General features: G+C 37.3%; 2 protein-coding genes across 18 annotated transcripts in view; one reads left to right on the top strand and one right to left on the bottom strand.

Moving 5' to 3' along the window:
• Positions 1 to 14,369, bottom strand: part of FUBP1 (far upstream element binding protein 1) — a 34,937-nt gene extending 20,568 nt beyond the window's left edge. For 5 of the 16 annotated variants that reach the window (XR_005532634.1, XR_005532632.1, XR_005532631.1 and 2 more), the window contains exons 1-15: positions 14,126 to 14,369; positions 8,651 to 8,741; positions 7,744 to 7,806; positions 6,891 to 6,929; positions 6,187 to 6,226; positions 5,641 to 5,693; positions 5,489 to 5,560; positions 5,305 to 5,362; positions 3,424 to 3,586; positions 3,234 to 3,332; positions 3,005 to 3,106; positions 2,647 to 2,749; positions 2,450 to 2,550; positions 1,724 to 1,865; positions 916 to 1,076 (exon numbers count right to left, since the gene is read on the bottom strand). Coding sequence is in view for 12 of the 16 variants with exons in the window: in XM_039257049.1 (XP_039112980.1) it covers positions 916 to 1,076; positions 1,724 to 1,865; positions 2,450 to 2,550; positions 2,647 to 2,749; positions 3,005 to 3,106; positions 3,234 to 3,332; positions 3,424 to 3,586; positions 5,305 to 5,362; positions 5,489 to 5,560; positions 5,641 to 5,693; positions 6,187 to 6,226; positions 6,891 to 6,929; positions 7,744 to 7,806; positions 8,651 to 8,741; positions 14,126 to 14,245 (1,407 nt within the window). In the remaining 4 variants the exon portion in view is untranslated. The remainder of the gene's footprint in view (positions 1 to 915; positions 1,077 to 1,723; positions 1,866 to 2,449; positions 2,551 to 2,646; positions 2,750 to 3,004; positions 3,107 to 3,233; positions 3,333 to 3,423; positions 3,587 to 5,304; positions 5,363 to 5,488; positions 5,561 to 5,640; positions 5,694 to 6,186; positions 6,227 to 6,890; positions 6,930 to 7,743; positions 7,807 to 8,650; positions 8,742 to 14,125) is intronic. The other 11 variants (XM_039257053.1, XM_039257052.1, XM_039257055.1 and 8 more) reach the window with 9 other exon arrangements.
• Positions 14,370 to 14,669: 300 nt separating this feature from the next.
• The window catches only part of DNAJB4 (DnaJ heat shock protein family (Hsp40) member B4), a 44,968-nt gene continuing 40,168 nt past the window's right edge, over positions 14,670 to 19,469 (top strand). Inside the window, exon 1 of one of the 2 annotated variants that reach the window (XM_039257065.1) lies at positions 14,670 to 14,865. The gene's annotated coding sequence lies outside the window, so the exon portion shown is untranslated. The remainder of the gene's footprint in view (positions 14,866 to 19,469) is intronic. The other variant, XM_039257064.1, reaches the window with a different exon arrangement.

The following is a 19,469-nucleotide window of genomic DNA, read 5'->3' as shown; positions in this document are numbered from 1 at the left end:
TTTATACTACCACCAGGAAACTTTTCTAAAGGAAAAATTTAGGGGCGCCTGGGTGGCTCAGTCGGTTAAGCATCTGACTGCAGCTCAGGTCATGATCTCACGGTTCGTGGGTTCGAGCCCCACATTGGTCTCTGTGCTGACAGCTCAGAGCCTAGAGCCTGCTTCAGATTCTGTCTCCTTCTCTCTCTGACCCTCCCCTGCTCACGCTGTCTCTCTCTCAGAAATTTAAAAAAAAAAAAAAAAAAGAAAAAAGGAAAAATTTAATTTGTGTATTAGAATCACAGAACACCTTTCTAAATAAGATGTTGGGCCCTATTCCAGACATGTTGAATCAGAACTGTCATGTGTAGACATGGAAAGCATTCAAGCTGTGTACACTTTAAAACTCCCCAAATGATTGTCAGTCTAGGATGGATTTGTAAATTTTTAAAGTGTGAGATGCATCTAATATATATTTACCCGAGCAGAGTTGAGTACGTTAAGCCCTTAATTAATCAAACTAAATTCCTGTCACCTATGTCCTACAAGAGTGTTCTTCAAGCCCCCGCCAACCCTCATTATCATACCTGCAAGTAATGAAGTCTATTTCTTATTTACTAACACAAGGTTCTAAATACTTATAAATGCGTATTTAATTGAATTATTTTTCACTGCTCGAGAATCCCTTCTGTTTTATGTGTTCATTTTGTGGTGAAACCTACAATCTTAGAGTAGAAACTGGCATTTTTATATAGCAATTATAGGACATCAGAACACATCCTGTTTAACAGGGTCAAAAAAAAACTATCTCTATTTTTTAAGTAAGCTCTACACCCACTGTGAGGCCTGAACTCACAACCTGGAGATATGAGTCACATGCTCTACTGACTGAGCCAACCAGGTGCCCCTATAAATTGAAATTTAAAGCATACTCACACCAATCTTTTCTTCTATAAGTTGCCGCGCATAGTCTATTTGCTGTGGAGTGCCACGGATTGTAAATAATTTCATATTAGGATCTGCATTAGGTGGAGGATTTCTCTGAAGTTCTATTCTTGCACCAGACTGCTGACTTATGCTTTTTATGGTTTCACCTCCTAAAATCAAAACACAGTAATTTCTCTAAAGAGCCAAAGGATATAAAAAAAAGCTATTTAAAAGAAAAGGACCACAGCTAAAAGGGCCATTAAGAAAAGTTTTGAGCAGTATCCCATCTGCCAATATTCTATTAGAATTTTCCATTTATTCTACGCTTTAAATCAAGTTATATAAAGCAAATACTTCATGCTTCTCCTAAAATACATTTAAGTTTCAAGACATCACTTAGTATGTACACCTAACGTAAAATCAATTGAAACAACAAAAAGTAACTCATCAAAATACTTGGTTTAAATAAACTGCTTTTAAAGTTAACCTAAATTAACACACTTATTAAAAATTCTAAAATTTAAGAAGATATAAGGAAAAAGCAAATGACACAAAAACATCCAAACCACTTTTTGGGTCAAAACAAGTTTCTTATACAAATAAACTGTTGGCCCACTCTCTAGAAGCCAATGTTATCAAATCCCATTCTTTTTATATGCATATCAGGCCCTTCATTTATGTTTGTTACAAACCAACATAAAATAGAGCCAGGGAAAAATCACTGCTACTGGTTTATAAGAGAAATAGCATCCAGAAAAATTAGGTCAGGTGTTAACATTTTTACCCACACATTAAAACATTATTTAAAATACATTGCCTTTTCCTATTATTAATCCAGTTTTCCCAGTTGGTACAATGAAATTAAATTCCTGTAGTCCACCAGGTGGTCCCATGTTCCAGTTGCCTTGACCTCTACCTCTTCCTCGGCCACCAGGTCCAGGTCCACCAGGATTACCTGCCTAAAGAAGGGAAAGACAAGGAAAGAAACAAAAGTCAGCAGAGAAGTATATTCTTCTTTCCATAGTAAAGTCATTACATGTCTATTTTCCTAAACCAGAAATTTAAAGAAGTTAGGAGATGACTTGGCCCAAATAATCAAGTACTATCTACCCACCATTTGTTCTTTTTACACTGGGATGAGTAAGACAGAGTGCTTACGTAGTTGCCTTTCTGCTTTAAGATGTCTACCTTAAAGCATCCTTTCTAGTTATTAACAAAACATCATCAGACAGATTCTGATCTAAAAATAAAGATGGGGGGGACACTTTCAAGCTTGATAAACAATACATATTTTTAAAATTTTATTCATTTTGAGAGAGACAGAGACACAGCAAGCATGCATACACAGAGGAGGGACAGAGAGAGGTGGAGAGAGAATCCTAAGCAGACTGTGCTGTCAACGTGGAGCCCGATGCAGGGCTGTTTAAGGAACCATGAGATCATGACCTGAGCCGGACGCTTAACTGACTGACCCATCCAGGCATCCCTGAAAGTATTTTTTAAATGAAAACAAAATAATGAAAACAGTTAACATCTGTCAAACCTGAACACTTCGAAGCAGGTCTGTAATAATTTCTGCAGCATGTTGACATCGGTCTGGAGGTCCTGTTATTTGTGCTATTCTATCAGGTGTTGTTCCATCATCTTCACAACAAAAAAACAAAACGGATCTATTTAGCAACAAATGGACATCAAAAGTAATTGCTACCAACACTGAGAAAATTAAATATATGTACTCACCTGGCTTAAACTGAATTCGAACACCAGCATCATTTTGTATTTTTTTAATCATCTCTCCATTTCTTCCTATTACAATGCCAACAGCAAATCTTGGAATGGGAACCTTATGCAAAGAAGACTAAGTATTAAGAGAGCGATTTCCTAAAAATTAATCTACCTCAAATCCTAAAAGTATAAACAGCACTATCCTTCGATATGCCATCAAGTAGGGTAATGAAAAATACAAGTTATACATTCTGCACTCCAAGGCAGGTATGGTTAGGGGATACAGTTAGAAATGGCTATGTAACACAAAATAGAAAAAACACGTATTTATGAATCAGTATACAACCATTAATGAATTGGTATTTTTACTTACATCTATCCCTTCATTTCCACCTATTCTTGACCCATACTCATTTCGAACTTCTCTGAAACCACCTTGATCACGAATTAACTCTAACACCATTTCCTTGGCTTGCTGAAATAGGAGGGGGGAAAAAAAATCACCCAATTTAGAAAGTATGTCTCAAAACACTAATTATTCACGCATGTGTTGCCCATTCTGCCCCCAAATCCTTCTTTGTAAGATATAAACTCAAGTTTACTTGAACTTTGTATGGGTCTCCTGTAATCCTAAGAGGTTTGTCAGCACCAGTGTTCTGAGGTCCATCTTGAATCATAACCATTTTAACTCCAGCCCGCTCCTGTTACAGAAATCACATGTATTAACAAAAGGGAAGTGGAAAGAAACTGACTTCAAAATGGAAAGTAATCATTTTACAAATATAATAATACCTGAAGTTGTTTAATAGTTTCTCCCCCTTTTCCAATAACTAATCCTGCTTTGCTAGCTGGAATCATGATTTCTTGAACTGCGTTTCCTGGTCCATCACCATGGTGGAAGCCAGGGGCTGGTCTTCCCTTTTCTACAATCTGGTCCAGTAACCGTTTTGCTGATCTGTTAACAGTTAACAAATAGAGAGTAAATTACAGCATAATAAAACCTTATCCAAACAGAGAAATACAAAATGATATGATCAGGTACTTCTCCCATCCCAATTCAGGCTTAGGGGGCTTAAGGCTAATTTAACAATTTTAATTAAGAGAAAATGCCACCATGGTCAAAGAATCAAACTATGTAATAAATTTTCTAGGTATGTAATTCTCAGTATTTTAGAGAATATTTCAAAATTTCCAAGAAGTAGCATTCTACTTCTACAGTTATCTCAGAATTGAGCTGAATTCTGCCTAGAACTAAATGATGTATTTTGATTTTTAAATTAGTATGATCACACATGTTAAAATTTATTCGTTCAAAAATACTTAAGAAATGTCAGCTATATATCAGGAACTATCCTAGATAATAAAGTTACAATATTGAACAAAAAAGGGTTCCTACTGGTATAGTTTAACTTGATTAAATAAGTTAAAAGTAGCATGTTAAAAAGAGACATATTTGAGGTTAAGAGCTATAGACAAAAATCAAAACTGGGTAAGAGGGGACACTGTGTAAAGGTATGCTATTTTATGCAAAAGACACATGAGAAACTTTACCGATATGGAGACATTTGAACCAAGAACTAAGGAAAAAGGGGGAATAACTGTGAAAATATAGTGGGAAATGTTCCAGAGCAAAGAAACTGAATCTGCAAAAGACTCAAATGAGAAGCATATTTGGGTGTGCTAAAAGAAAAGAAGCTAAATCAGGCTTTAACAGAATGAGGTGGGAGAAGAGCAGCAAAAAACAAAATGAGAAAGGTTACGGTAGGAAAGGCAGTCCATGACAAAAACACTGACTTTTACTCTAAGTGGTGAAGCATTGGAGGATTTGAGCAAAGTAGAGATGTGAATTGATTCACATTTAAAAAATAAACACTACGGCTATACTTTTTTTTTTTTTAACGTTTTATTTATTTTTGAGAGAGAGACAGAGACAGCGTGAGCAGTTGAGGGTCAGAGAAAAAGGGAGACACTGAATCCGAAACAGGATCCAGGCTCTGGGCTGGCCATTAGCACAGAGTCCGACGCGGGGCTCGAACCCACAAACCATGGGATCATGACCTGAGCCGAAGTCGGGCACTTAACTGACTGAGCCGACTGAGCCACCCAGGCACCCCTACAGCTATACTCTTGTTAAGAGTATAAGGCCACTGCTATATAAGGCTAAAAAGAATGGAAACGTTGAAATATAGGCAAATGATGTCACAGAGAAGGTGACAGTATAGAAGTGGCAAAAAGAGGCTAGATTCCAAATCATTTATGAAGAAAAATGACCCAGGAGTTACTTATGAATACACTGAGGCAGAAGAAAAAAATAAAAGTATTAAAACAGAGTTGCCATACACTGAGATGATTAAGAGAAGTAAAAGACAAAGCTGGGTGGGAATGGTAAGGAAAATAATTATCCCCCTTTTAACAATCTATAGTTTGAGACGTCTAGTAGACATTCAAGCAAAGATACTAAGTAAGCAGCTTGACAGGAGTCTAAAATTTGGATAAAGAGAGCAAGGCAGAAGTTAAAAATTTAGGAATACATAAAATTTATGATATGTGGGTTTCAAGGGCAGTTTTTGTTAAGATGAAGGAATTTTCAAGCATGTTTACATGTTGTTACAAATTATCTAGAAATCCTTCTGGAAGGATGCACTGGCCTCAGGCCTAGGATTTCATACTTACTGGACAGATTCAGGTGTTCCAGTTAACATACAAGACCTTTCTGGAAGGCCACCACTATCTACAATGAAAAACAACACCAAGAAAGTTTTAGGCCAAGAGAAGATTAACAGCATCATTCACTAGCTACTTAAAAAAATATGCTACTTTTCTAGTCATTTTGAAAACAGCCAGAGAGTAACATTACCAGGAGCTATCTGTATTTTGCATCCAGATTCTTGTTGTATGCGTGAGATCTGTTCACCTCCTCTGCCAATTACTAGTAAGAAAAAAAAATTAGTTGCTAAAAGACTGTAGAGTATAGTTTGTTTTCAAAGCTTTAAAAATTAGGTTACTTACTAAATCCAACCATTCCATCTGGAACTTTGTATTCCTCTGTCATTACAGACCTGCTAACAAATAACAAAAACTAACATTTTCATTCAAGAACATTTGTTTACACATAAAAGGTAACCCACGAATAAAAACTGAAGTTTAAAGTCTTAAACTAGGTTTTCAGGCACATATCCATAGTCAAAATACAGACAGAGTAGTTCAAGTCAGAATCCACACATCAAGTCAAAAGGTATGGTAGGTGAACAGTCCAAATGCATGAACTGCAAAGGAGTTATGGTGGAGTTCAGGGAATGTTATCTTAATCATTTTTAATCCACTTTAGTTCTTCTAAAATGTGGCTAATTCCACCCATCATTCCAAGTTAAGAATGTATGTCACTCAAAAGAAAAAATTATCCTCTGTATCACCTTCTTCAGTGGAGGGAAATGAGTTCTTATATGCAAAAAAAACCATGCAGACACATATTCACTATACACTAACTTGGCTGTGTATTCACAGACAGTTCAACTAAAAATTGCAAATAATTCTTTGAAAGGTATTTCACTATACCTTTGCTGCTGATGCATCGGTGGTAACTGTGTTCCAAAAGCTACCAAAAAATCAAATAAAAATAAAATGTAAACTAAGTTTCACACGTATTTAACAATACAATCATATCCAGCAATTCTAAAATCTTTCCTCGACAACATCTTTAAGACAGTAAAATTTTATGCAGAAGACTTAAATTAACATTGATAATAGACAAGAAAGTCAGTGTAATGGCAGAGATCATCAGCAATGACATCAAAACAAACAAAAAAACACCTGTCTTTTCTTAAGGGGTGCAAGCTTAAGTTAAAAAATGGAGCTATAAAATAAATTGAATACAAAACAGTTTAGCAACCAAATCCTATTAATATATACCTAGTCATAATTGAAGTGATAGATTATAAAGACAGGAAATACATATTTACAAAGATATTCATGGCCTTCAACTAACTCCAAAGATACCCAACAAAAAACAGGTACATAACCATAGTATTAAAATACAGCTACTTTAGGGTTGCCTGGGTGGCTCAGTCGGTTAAGCGTCCGACTTTCGCTTGGGTCATGATCTCGCAGTTCGTGGGTTCGAGCCCCGCATCGGGCTCTGTGACTCCCTCTCTCTCTGACCCTCCCCTGCTCACGCTGTCTCTCTCTCCTAGAAATAAATAAAACATCAAAAAAAAAAAAATCCAGCTACTTTAGCTTTTGACCCAATTTAAAATACTTACAGTCATTTTGAGGAGCAACTTTCTTAGCATCTGGTTGATCTGCAAAATTAAGAGCTTTTTAACTTTTTGCCAATAAGGACAAATATAAGACTTAGCTAACCCATGCCCAAGTAAGAATATCAATGTAAAACACTTAATGAAACAGCTGAGGGTAATTGTTTATCATTTGAACCAAAAGTGCCAAAACTTATCCCAGACTTTTAATAATCAAAAGAAACATTACATTTCTTTAATTCTTTTCATGTTTAAAAGATGCACAGACATTTAAAAAAATTCTTTTTGATTGTATCAAATCACTGACCTTAAGGTATGTTAAGCACTTTAGAATGATACAAGACAAAGTACTTAGGTCCATTACTAGCAAAATATCACATGCTAAAGGCTAATGATGCTTCCCACTGTAGGAACTGAAGACTGGAAGAAAAACAGAACCTATCAGAATGTGAAAATTTGACATATCAAAGTTGAGTGTATCTGACAGTGACCACAAGGCTATGCAAAATAAATAAATAAAAAAATCACATTACAAGGCAATCTCAATCTAAACTATTCTACTGCTCCTAACCAAACATTTCACGGCATAAACTTCAGCAGAAAAACTCAAAGCAACTACATGACTACCTTCATCTACATCCTTTACACAGATGAATACAATGCATACCTTAGAATAGACAACCTACATCTGAAAGTACTACATTTTCCTCCCCCCTTCAAACTTAAATGTTTAAACATCAAAATGTTGTGCAGCAAAAATTCAGACACATAATCCAAGAAATATTTGTGTCCATTTAAGAATCCACTGGTTTATTTCACGTTTACATACTAAACACAGGTAATAAATAAAAATTCCTGCCTTTAAAAGGAGAGGGCATTCCCTCCCAGTGTGTTGTACTGCTCGGACTTGTCCAAGAGCCATCTACACATAAAATAAAAAGAATACATTACATACAACATCTGAAGCATCATTAGCTCATTTTTTTTTTTTTGTATATTAAAACCTCACTATAAATGTGAAAGACACTTAAATAAAAGGAAACCAAGTACACCTGGTCAAAAGCTACAAATACATTCTATAGGCTCATTCAGAAACCTCCTTAAAAAAAAAATTATATAAATAAAATGGCAAAAAGAAAATGCATCAAAATTCATATATCAAATCTAAAACAAAAAATACTTGCAGACTTCTAAGTTTAGAAGCTTCAACAATTATGTATTTTATTTAAAAAAAATACAAAGCACTGTAAATCTACTGTTTTAAGCCACATTTTGAGTTAAACCTGAAACACAAAACAAGGTACTAAAAAAAAGTAACATAAAAAAAATAACCTGCAACACACTAGAGTAGCAAGCTATATAGCAACATCAACCTTTAAAGCGAAATCTGAAATAGCAAAATAATGAAAACATAGCATATAAAGATTAATTCACATATGAAGGGAAAAAAACCCAGTGAAATGTCTTCTAAACACTTTTCAGTATGTTAACAAGTCGTCTGTGCAAACTGTCAATCTGGCACAATCCTAAAAAAGAGAAAATGTTGTTTTCTACTAAGACAAAACTTGCTGATTAACTCAAAATTTTACCTACCTTGTCTAAGGTCTTTTCCCCCCTTTCCTTCTGAGGCCAATATAAACCTTACAATTTTAGGAACCTTATTATAAAAGTAATCTTTCAATAAAAGAACATTTGAAAAATATTGACAATTAACTTCAACTAAACTTGTACGTAAAACAATTAAAATACTTATGACTATAACTTACCTCCATCTTCCAAAGGTCTTTTTTGTCCCCCATAACCATAGTCATTTGAATTCAGTGATGTACCAGCATCACCTCCAATTTTTGCTGCAATCTTAAAAAAACAAAAGCACATCATCATTAAGAATAGCTTCACATATACTTCTCAGTGCTAAATTTGCTCATAAATTTCCTAATACATATATACGCTAAATATCTAATACATAAGTAAATTAATTTGTAAGAAAATTACAGATCAATTTATTACTACATTTAATAACCTCAAAGAGTTAACAAATAATCATAGATAGTCTGGAATTAAGCTTCGAATAAATCTCTGTAAGAAAAAAGAAATAATCAATCAGCAATCTTCAGAATCAAATTAACAAATAAACAGGCTTGAGGAAACTCTGGGTCCTAATTCTTCTCCATGGCTCTCTCATGACTCTTCAAAAAATGTGTTGTGGACACAAAGAATGTGAACACCTTAAGGGACTTTAAGGCTGTGTTGTCCAATAAGTTAAAAGCTAGCCACATATGGTTACTGAGCACTTAAAAAGTGGCTAGTCCAAACTGAAATTTATTTATGTTAAATACATAGTGGATACTGAAAACTTGAAACAAACATAAAGAACTGAAAGCACCTCAATTTTAAAAAAAAAAAAATTGGACACATGTTAAAATAGTAGTATTTGGGTATGTTGCATTAAATAAAGTAGTGGCTTGCATTGTATTTCTATCAGACGGTCTTGTTCTATAGAAACATAGGGCGTGGTGGGAAGCCTGGAAAGCTGTACAAGTAAGAAAAGTTTCAACTACAGAACCATAAATCATTTTATTCTTAAAGAACAGGGCAAATAATTGCTTGTACTTAACTAAACAAACATATGAGACATACCAGCTTCAAGTAACAAGTAGGACACAATCAGTGGATACTGACTCCATTTTTCCATGAATGGAAAAATCAAACTAATTTTGTTGAGTGTCAGCAAGAAGTCAAACTCCACACTATGTTTTATATTCATTTTGTCACTGAATCATCAAAACAACACTATGAGGTAAGGATACTTAGGGACCCATTTTACAGTTGAAAAAAATCTCGAGAACTTAACTCAGATTGCATAGTCAACGGTGGAGATTCCCAATTTCTACACAGCTCCATGCTAATTACTATAAGGGGTAACCACCAAAGATGGGTGAGATTACATAGTCAATGGTGGAGATTCCTAAATTCTACACAACTCCATGCTAATTACTATAAGGGGTGACGACCGAAGATGGGTGACAGGCTCATGGAGTTCATTATATTATTCTGTTAATTTTGAGTATGTTCGAAATTTTCCATAATAAAAAAATTACACAGAAAAACCAAACTTCTGATGTCTAGAAATCCCCCAGAGACTGATGAAGAATGAAAAACCAACTCCTTCAAGTTACGTTACATTAGAAAACTATATTCAACTTGAGTCTTAAAATTCCACTTACTTACCACTTAAGTCTAATACATGTATCAGTTCCCATATGCCAACTGTACTTCCTAGGGTTTCTAGATTTCCCTTTTCCTCAGCTGTAAATGCAAACACCTAACTCAAAGCATATCAGGACTAAATATTAAAATTCTTAATTTAAAAAAGGCTTTGGGGGGGAGCCTGGGTGGCTCAGTCGATTGAGCGTCTGACTTCAGCTCTAACCTTCCCTAATCATCCTTTCACTTTCTCAAAAGCCTGTTTTGTGTCTCTGAGATTTAATTAAAAGCTTATTTCTTTTCTAAAAGGTTTCTTCATCACACATAAAAACAACTGCTTTTTCTATCCTTGAGTTTTCAAGTGTTTAATATCTGATTTGTTCCTTAGGAACTTAAATACACTGCGTGAGCACTAATGGGCACTTAAGTATTTCAGGCCAGAGAAGATTTTAACTACTGTTAAGTACTACTGATGATAGGAAAATGGTTTAAGCTGTGAGCACCTTCTGCGGCTGGCTTTTATAAATGCTGCAGGAGTTTGCAGAGTAGTACTCCTTTAACTCCAAAGAACTTCTGCGTAGAAAATACTTATCTATATGCTTCCCTATTATTCTCTGAATAGTTCTAAAACTATCCAAATAAAAATGAAAAGTTGATACTTCATTCACTCAAAAGAATGTTACACCATCTCAAAAGTTCAGAAATACAAAGACATTAAAGAAGAGCTCTTAGTAAAAATACTACCAACCTCTTTTAATGACACAACATTGTCCCCTCCCTACAACACAGGAATATTTTTAAATAATCAAGTTTTACTATCCTGTCACAAAATATAAAAACAAAACACCCAAACCATACTCAAGTACCAGTTGTTGTTTTTAATGTTATTCTGTTTTACTTCTGAGAGAGAGACAGAATGAGCAGGGGAGGGTCAGAGAGAGGGAGACAGAAAACCAAGCAGGCTACAGGCTGCCTGTGCAGAGCCTGAGGCAGGGCTCAAACTCCGTCAAAACCAAGAGTCGAATGTTTAACCTACTGAGCCACTCAGGTGCCCCCAAGTGCTAGTTTTCAGCTGAGATTAATGGTAAATGAAAAGTCAACAATTCTGTTTTATAGAATTCTCCTTGCATTCAAACAACATAATGCAGTCCAAATCACTTTACAATCATCAAGAAAGAGATTTCAAGAATAACTGAGTACTTAAAGACTAATAGCTGTTTCAAAGTGAAGGAATCAGGGCTGATAACCTTGCTTAACTCGTGATCTACCACTCATGTAGTCCCGGGTCTGATTTACGTCTATCTTCACATAACCTTGGGGGGGGGGGATTGAGAGATACATTTTGACTTCCCAGTGTTTCAGAGACAGAACTGATTAGTGTGATCACCAACCTCACCCTCTGGAGTTACAGCTTAAAATACACAAATATAAACCTCTAAAGTGTACAGGTTGGAAACCCTAAATTAGAGAAGCAAACTGGTGCTCCTGTGCTGACTTTAGCTGAGAGTATCTAAATATCTGCAAATTTCACATTAAAAAATAAGCCATCAGGATTCTCTGGAAAAATGAATGGGCAACTTGGTCTAAACTACCAGATGGCAAAATGAGCTAGGTAGCGACCAGGGATCCTCTCCACTTATCCTGCATTAACAAGGAACTGTCCTGTTAAAAATGCCAACAACATCCCCACTAGTACACAGCTCTCTGAGGGCAAGAAGCTATCCTTATTTCTCCTCTTCCTTCCAAGAACATGACACAATACGCCAGACAAAGAAAAGAAACCTAAGGCTAGATGGGTGTTTTGGAAACATAATCCAGTATGCTTTTAATATAAATACAAAAAAAGTAGTTCAGATGTTAACCTAAACTTGTTCCTTCAGTCCAAGTACTCCTCCCCTGTATTCCATTTATATATATATATATAATCAGACAAGCAGCTACAATGGACATATAAAGCCATCTTCAAATGTAATCAGAAGGGGAAATTCAACTCAAAAGCTGAATTTGGAAATCTCAGGTTTAAGATCAGTTCTGTAAAGAAAAAAAATCAAATTATTACAAGATGACATCTGTAAAAAGTCCTATCATTACAGCAAGGACACTGAAGCAGCTGACCTACTGGCATAAAACGAGTACAAGTAATCTATAGTTTGAGGATAATTACGGTATTAAAAAAAGCAGTCAAACTTTGTCAGGAAATTACAGCTTAGCCAAATGAGGTCCAATTTTTAATTAAAGCATGCTACCCGAAGCCTTTCAGAAGTTGTATTCACCTGTACTCCCCTCATTTCCACCCTCTTTCCCCCAATCAACATTATCCTCCAGTGACTTCATTCATGGGTTCTTGTCATTCCAAAACTCCCATACCTTTGCACATGCTGCTTTTTTCCCTCCACTGATCAAACTCACATTCTTTAATGTCGTGCTTAAATTATCAGTCCTTTAATTTGGCAGTTAGGCACCCCACTCTTTGGTGCTGTGTACAGTGCCTGACTCATAGCAGGAACTCTAAATGTTTACAGAACAAGTGGATAAATTAACGGTGCCCATTTTTGTCTACTCCTCTCAGAAAGCATTAACAGATACTACTATTCATTTGCATTTGGTTCCTTGACTGTATCATCACTTCCTAGAAGGCAGAAATCCAATCCACACAGTAAAAAAACCCTCTACTAAGTACAATGTATGGCTTTCTACTAATTGAAATTAATTCAATATACTGGTTGAACAAAATAATTCAGGTGAGTCTTCTACCCCAACCTAATAAAACTCCGCTAACAGAGTGTCATTTAGAAAATGTTTCAATCGCTATTCTAAAAATGTTCAGAATAAAATTCAAGTAAAAACTGCAGAATTAGTATTAAAAGTAGCTTTTTGCTGGCGAATATTTCTGATTATAAATATAGGTAAATTTTTGTTAGTAATATGTTTACATTATCAAAGTAAGAGCTTATTGTTAATTACAGATTTTGACTGCATTTGCAGTTTGACTCAAATGATCCTTTAGCGGAACTGGAGAGTGAAAAAGGTTAACGAAGTGAACTCCTTAATGAAAACAAAACACACTACAAAATTAAGTTTCTAATTTGCGTTCGCTTAAACATTAATCTAAAAACGACCAGCAACTAATAGGCATATGTCATAATGAGAATAAGATTTTGCTTACATACAAGTACATACCAACACCATGACGTTTTAAGTTACAATTATGTTTACCTAATAAAAGTAAAGTTCAAATTAAGAAGTCTTTAAATTTCCTGCAGTAATTTTTTTTAACAGCTTTCATTTGAGAAAGAACTGTCTTGAGGGCAAATTTACGCACCTACGTAATACAAAGAGGTCTGGTCAGTTTACGACTCTGAACGGAGAGGCAGATTCAAACTGAAACTTCGGGTATAATGGGCCTGAAGCCATTTTGAGAAATAAGGGGGAAGAACTGGTAGAACACACAGGCACGTAAATCCTACTCTGAGGAAGGATTCCAACCTGAGATACTAGTATTCTTTAAAGTCTCTTCCTTGTAGATGTGAAAGTGGATGATAACGAAGAATTAATTTCGAGAAAGCTCGAATGAGCTGGACGCTGTGAAAACTGCTTTACTGACATATCCTTTCCTTACTATGGCTCCTGAGGACAAACCCTGGTCCTCTCTCAAACTCATTACCAGAATCTCCCATACTATTGTGTAAAACTACGCGCGCTTTATCCCATGGAGGAGGATGTTCATTCTGAGAAAAAGGAAATGCCAAGCTAACTCCTCGGATAAGGAAGCGCAACTGCCGCAGAAGCGAAAAGACCTAAAACCATCTAAGCCCAACACGCGTTAGGTTTCTAAACGGCTTAAACATTAAAAAACACAAAATCGAGTTCCAGCCTCTAAACTGTATTACCAACGTGGGAACCGCGAGTCTCCTCACATTTCAGAGCCCGGAAGGGCACTTTCCTCTTCCTCATGCGCGAAGAAGTAGCGGCCTACTCAGCCGGCGGCCAATTACGGTGAGCGTTCGGGATCCCGCCGCACGGTCCAGACTTACCTGTCGTGCTCTCTGCAGCGCATCTTTGAAAGCGTCGTTAACTCCTCCACCACCACCGCCGCCGCCTCCACCACCAGCTGAGCCAGAGGAAGGTGGAGGCACCGTTGAGTAGTCTGCCATGTCTACGCTACAGAAGCTGCTGCCGCTTCTTCAAGAGATCTTCCCCCAGCCAACTGCTAAGAAAGAAAGAAAATGGCGGCCGTCGAGGCTGTATCACATTCTTGTGCGACCATCGTGCCGTAAAGGGGCGGAGACTGAGAGGAGAAAATCTCGCGTTGTTTTGAAGCAACGCGCTGTTGTGGAGGTGGGGCTGAAAAAAGCAAGGTAAAGCAGAGAGATGTCGCGAGAAGTGTGTTTACGATATCGCGAGAGTGGAGTTTATTTTTGGCGCCTCCTCTAAGCGTATTGGCGTGCTGAGACTGTGTGGTTGTACTTCCGGGGTGGTGGGTAAGACTGGCGCGGCCACCCCGGTGGGCTCGACTTTCTGAAAACCTAAAGAAAAAGAGTGGTTGCTTTCTATTGGTTGCCGCCTCGGGGAGTGTGGGTGAATTTTCCTCCAAGGGTCATTCCGTGTATCCATGGGAAAGTGGGTGACGTAGACTGGCGTAAGGACGATGCAACAGGATCTCGAGAGCGCCGCAGCCAGGAGTGCGCCTGGGAGAAGCGCGCCCGGGACGCCACGCAGAGATGTTCCCGAAAACGTCGGCCCGGCCTAGCGGGATCTCGGCATGATTTTCAGGGTAGTAAAGTGTCCCTGTATTTTACTTCTAGACTGCAGATCTTTTAGCTTTATCACAAGTGGGGATTAATTCAGTCTAGAGGCCTTTTAGTTCTCGAGCTCATTTCGACATTTTTGTGTAAATGTGGATGAAGCTTTGAAATTATGAGTGCCTTTTTTTTTTAACCTTTAAAAAACGTGACTGTTCCTAAAATTCTTTTGTAACCGTGTTTAGTAATCTACCATTGTATGTGTCCGGGCCAGTTTTATTGAGGTCACTTTATGAGAACATTCATTTCTTGACCAGAATTGACTTTGTGGCTTCCTAACGGTAGTTTGCCTCCTCCCCTGCGGAAAGTAACCCATATATAAGGTAATGTTCTAAATTGTCATCCCAGGACTAGATAGCTTTGTAAATGTGTATATTTTGTTATCTACTAAATTGTCGTGTGATTTCAGACCTTCCTGACATAATGGTGGCATGTAATTTACTCAATATTAGTAGTAGTTTCAGATTCATTGGATGTTTCAGGAATCTTATTTGGGAGTCGATCGAAATGGGTTCCTCCCCGGCCCCCCCCGAATTTTTTGTTTTTAGAGAACAAAGATCTAGATAAAATGAGCTTTGCCAATTTGGCATTTTGTGATTTGTGAATTAGGTCTAAAAGAGTACTTTTCCCATTGGTAGTCTTAAGAGTAATTTGGAGGAATGTGTGCTGATAACTAATGTGTGCACTTGCTCAGGGTCCCAAATAAGTCAGATAATTAGACAGATTTATGCATATAGCTACAAGTGGGGTGTCAGTTTCCTCCAATGAAGCTTTTCCTACCATCTTAACCATGTACAGCTTTGGTTATCTTTTTCAGTGTTCATTCCTATCCTTTTAGATTGGGAGGGGGTGGGATTTGTATTTGAAAAAGCAGTGAACGTATTGGACTATAGATTTAAGTATAACTGGTAAACTAAAAAGAGACCGAAGACATTGTAGGTGGTATTGCTAAACAAAATTTTTTCTGCTGTTTTGTAAAAGACTGTTCAACAAATGGCATTTATTAATCAATTGATTTCTTCATATTTTATTAACTAGACCTGTTCCGTCCTGATCAATGTCATGTAACCACAGAGTGATATAATTTATCTCCAAACAAATAAACTTTATTTCAGTCAGTGTTAGTTGTTACTAAATATTGAAAATAAGGACCTCCATTTCTAGTTTATTTGTAGACTCTCCTGGAAGAATGGGTATTCTGGGATGGGAACCAGTTGGAATCAGTCTAGACCAGGATTTTTTCAACATTATTTAGACTTTTGATCGGGTAACTATATTTTGTAATACTACTATGTACTGTTATACATTTAGCAGCATCATTAGCCTCTACCCATAGATGCCAGTAACATAACCCCCCCACACACACACACTCAATTGTGAAAGTCAATGTTTCCCAATATTGCTGATGTCTCCTATAGCAAAAATCATCCCACGTTGAGAACCACTGGTCAGCCTTCATTCCTGTGCCTGCCTCTCCACCAGGAAGACCTATATTTATCATACTTTTGAGGTATATTCCAAATTCTATTAATTTCCATTTCCACTCCCAAGTTACCATCACCTCCATCCTGGACTGTAATAGTATTCTAGTTGGTTTTCTGCTTCTAGCCTTACATCTCTACAATTTGCTTTTTAAAATTATGAAATTTCAGGGGCGCCCGGGTGGCTCAGTCGGTTAAGCATCCGACTTCGGCTCAGGTCGTGATCTCACGGTTCGTGGGTTCGATCCCCGCATCAGGCTCTGTGCTGACAGCCAGCTCAGAGCCTGGAGACTATTTCAAGTTCTATGTCTCCCTTTCTCTCTGCCCCTCCCCTGCTCAAGCCATCTCTCTCTCTTAGAAAAAATAAAATTATGAAATTTCATACAGAGAACATAATATACATGTAAGTTCTCAAAAGTAACAAGCAGCTGTTACCAGTACTTTTGAGGCTCAGGCCTTTACCTGATGACTGTGTTACAATTGTTTTTTCATATAGCAGTGTGAATAATTCCTTTAAATCTTTAAAAAAAATTTTTTTATGTTTTTATTTATTTTTGACAGAGAGAGACAGCACGAGCAGGGGAGGGACAAAGAAAGAGGGAGACAAAATCCAAAGCAGGCTCCAGGCTGTTAGCTGTCATCACAGAGAGCCTGACATGGGGTTCAAACCCACAAACAGATCATGACCTGAGCCAAAGCCAGGCACTCAACCGATTGAGCCACGCAGGTGCCCTTTGGACAATTACTTTATAACATAAATCAGATCATCTCACTTTTGTCTTCCTATTGCACTTTATTTTTTTTAACCTTTTAAAGAGTGCACATGTGCATGTGTTGGGGAGGGGTAGAGATGGAGAGAAAGAATCCCAACCAGGCCTGCACTGGCAGCGCAGAGCCTGATGCAGGGTCTGAACCCATGAATCATGAAATCATGACCTGAGCTGAAATCCAGAGAGTCGAACACCTAACTGACTGAGCCACTGAGGCGCCCCTTCCTTTTGCACTTTAAATCCTATTCCCTGGAATAGTGTACGGGCTCCATATAATCAGGCCGCTGTCTCTAAACATTCCTCCCTTTTAATTCACTTCACCCACCTTGCTGTCCAAGATCATTCCTGCCTTTAGGATGTTACACTTTTTTTTTTTTCTGCCTGGTATGGATGCTCTCATAGACTTTGAAATGGATAATCTGTCCTCACCATTCAGGGCTCAGTTCAGATGTCACCTCCTCTAGTTGTGCCATTCTGCAATCACTATCCCATTACCATTTTGTAGCATTTATCTGAAATTATCACAAGTTCTATGTGTCTACTTGTTTATTGTCTTTTCCTTTAGAATGTAAACTGGAAAGGGAAGACTTTGTCTACCTCTACCATTTATCTGTCCCTAATGTATAGTTTTAGCATTCTAGATATGCTGAATGACTATTGAAAAAAAATGTCTCTACATATTTGTTGGTTTTGTGACCTTGGGCAAGTAATCTAGTTGCTGTGTCTCGGATTTCTCCTCTATATTGGGATCACTTGCTTTGCTATCCTCAAATGTAAGCTTTTCAGAAACCAGAAAGTTCTGTACAAATGGAAACTAACATGTTAGTTATTAATTAACATATGATTTGTCTTCTGGCATTTTATAATCAAGAAAGGATAATCCATGTAAATTTTTTGGATTACAGCTATGTTCTTAGTTTTAGTAAAAGTCAGGATCATGCAGGAGCAACTGAATTGTGAGAGAAATACCCAGTGACTTTTGATTACGCTATATGTGAATTCTCAGTCCACACAATCTTTTTAAAGCCATTTGTACTTTGCTGGTTATTCTAGGTAATTTCATTATAACTGATGAAATCTATTTTTATTTTCTCTTTTACATTTTTATTTTTGAGAGACAGAGTAAGACAGAGCGTGAGTGTGGGAGGGGCACAGAGAGAAAGAGACACAGAATCTGAAACAGGCTCCAGGCCCTGAGCAAGCATTCAGCACAGAGCCTGACACGGGGCTCAAACCCACCAACCGTGAGATCGTGACCTGAGCTGAAGTCGGACGCTTAACTGACTGAGCCACTCAGGCGCCCTGAAATCTATTTTCTTAACTAAATGTATTCCCTTTTGCAATGTAAATTTTCTTAAAAGTTGGTGTATCATAGCTAATAATCTAAAATTGGTTTATTGTGCTTTAAGAGATTGGCTAAATATTTGCAATCAATGCATTAATTTTAGAATATTTCCCAGAATTCTAGATTTCCCGCAATTTTTAAAATTAAAAGACCCTGGATTATATTTTATAGTCACACTCTTATCACAGGAATTGGTATTTCATATTTCATTCTTAGGATGAAGCAAAAGTCAGTGTTTTTGAATTTACAGAAGTCAAGCAGGGAGCATTTATATTCACCAAATAACAGTGAAAAGATTAGCAAGCATAATAAAAGTTGGGCTATTAAATGTACTGGCAAGTTGCTTCATTTTACCTTCTGACTTATTGGTTACCAAATGACTGGTCTTTTTTTTTTTTATGTTTGTTTATTTTTTGAGACAGAGACAGAGTTTGAGCGGGGCAGGGGCAGAGAGAGAGGGAGACACAGAATCTGAAGCAGGCTCCAGGCTCTGAGCTGTCAGCACAGAGCCCGATGTGGGGCTCAAATTCATGGACCACGAGACCATGACCTGAACCAGAGTTGGCCGCTTAACCGACTGAGCCACCCAAGTGCCCCGACTGGTCTTTTTCTTAGTACAATTTTTCACTTTTGGAAAATCTGTGAAACAGTAACAGATTCTTATTTTTAGCTATTGTAGAAAAATGGTTCATTATTGCTTTTTTTTCTTTTTCTTTCTTTTTTTCTTTTGAGAGAAAGAGGAATGGAGAGAATCCCAAGCAGGCCCCATGCTGTCAGCCTGAGCCAGACTTGGGGCTCAAACTCACAGACTGTGAGATCATGACCTGAGCCAAAATCAAGAGGTGCTTAACTGAGTGAGCCACCCAGGTGCCCCTGTTATGGCGTTTTAACAGAAATTTTAGAGTAACGAAATTGTACAGGCTTCCTGCCTCACCTTTATGCCCATCACCTAACAACTCTTAGTCAGACGATCTGATAAT

The sequence above is a fragment of the Hyaena hyaena genome, unplaced genomic scaffold (assembly GCF_003009895.1).
Source record: "Hyaena hyaena isolate Hyena2069 unplaced genomic scaffold, ASM300989v1 scaffold_601, whole genome shotgun sequence".
Classification (NCBI taxonomy): domain Eukaryota; kingdom Metazoa; phylum Chordata; class Mammalia; order Carnivora; family Hyaenidae; genus Hyaena; species Hyaena hyaena.
The sequence above is the reverse complement of the archived record's forward strand: the minus strand, read 5'-3'. Positions and strand labels throughout refer to the sequence as shown.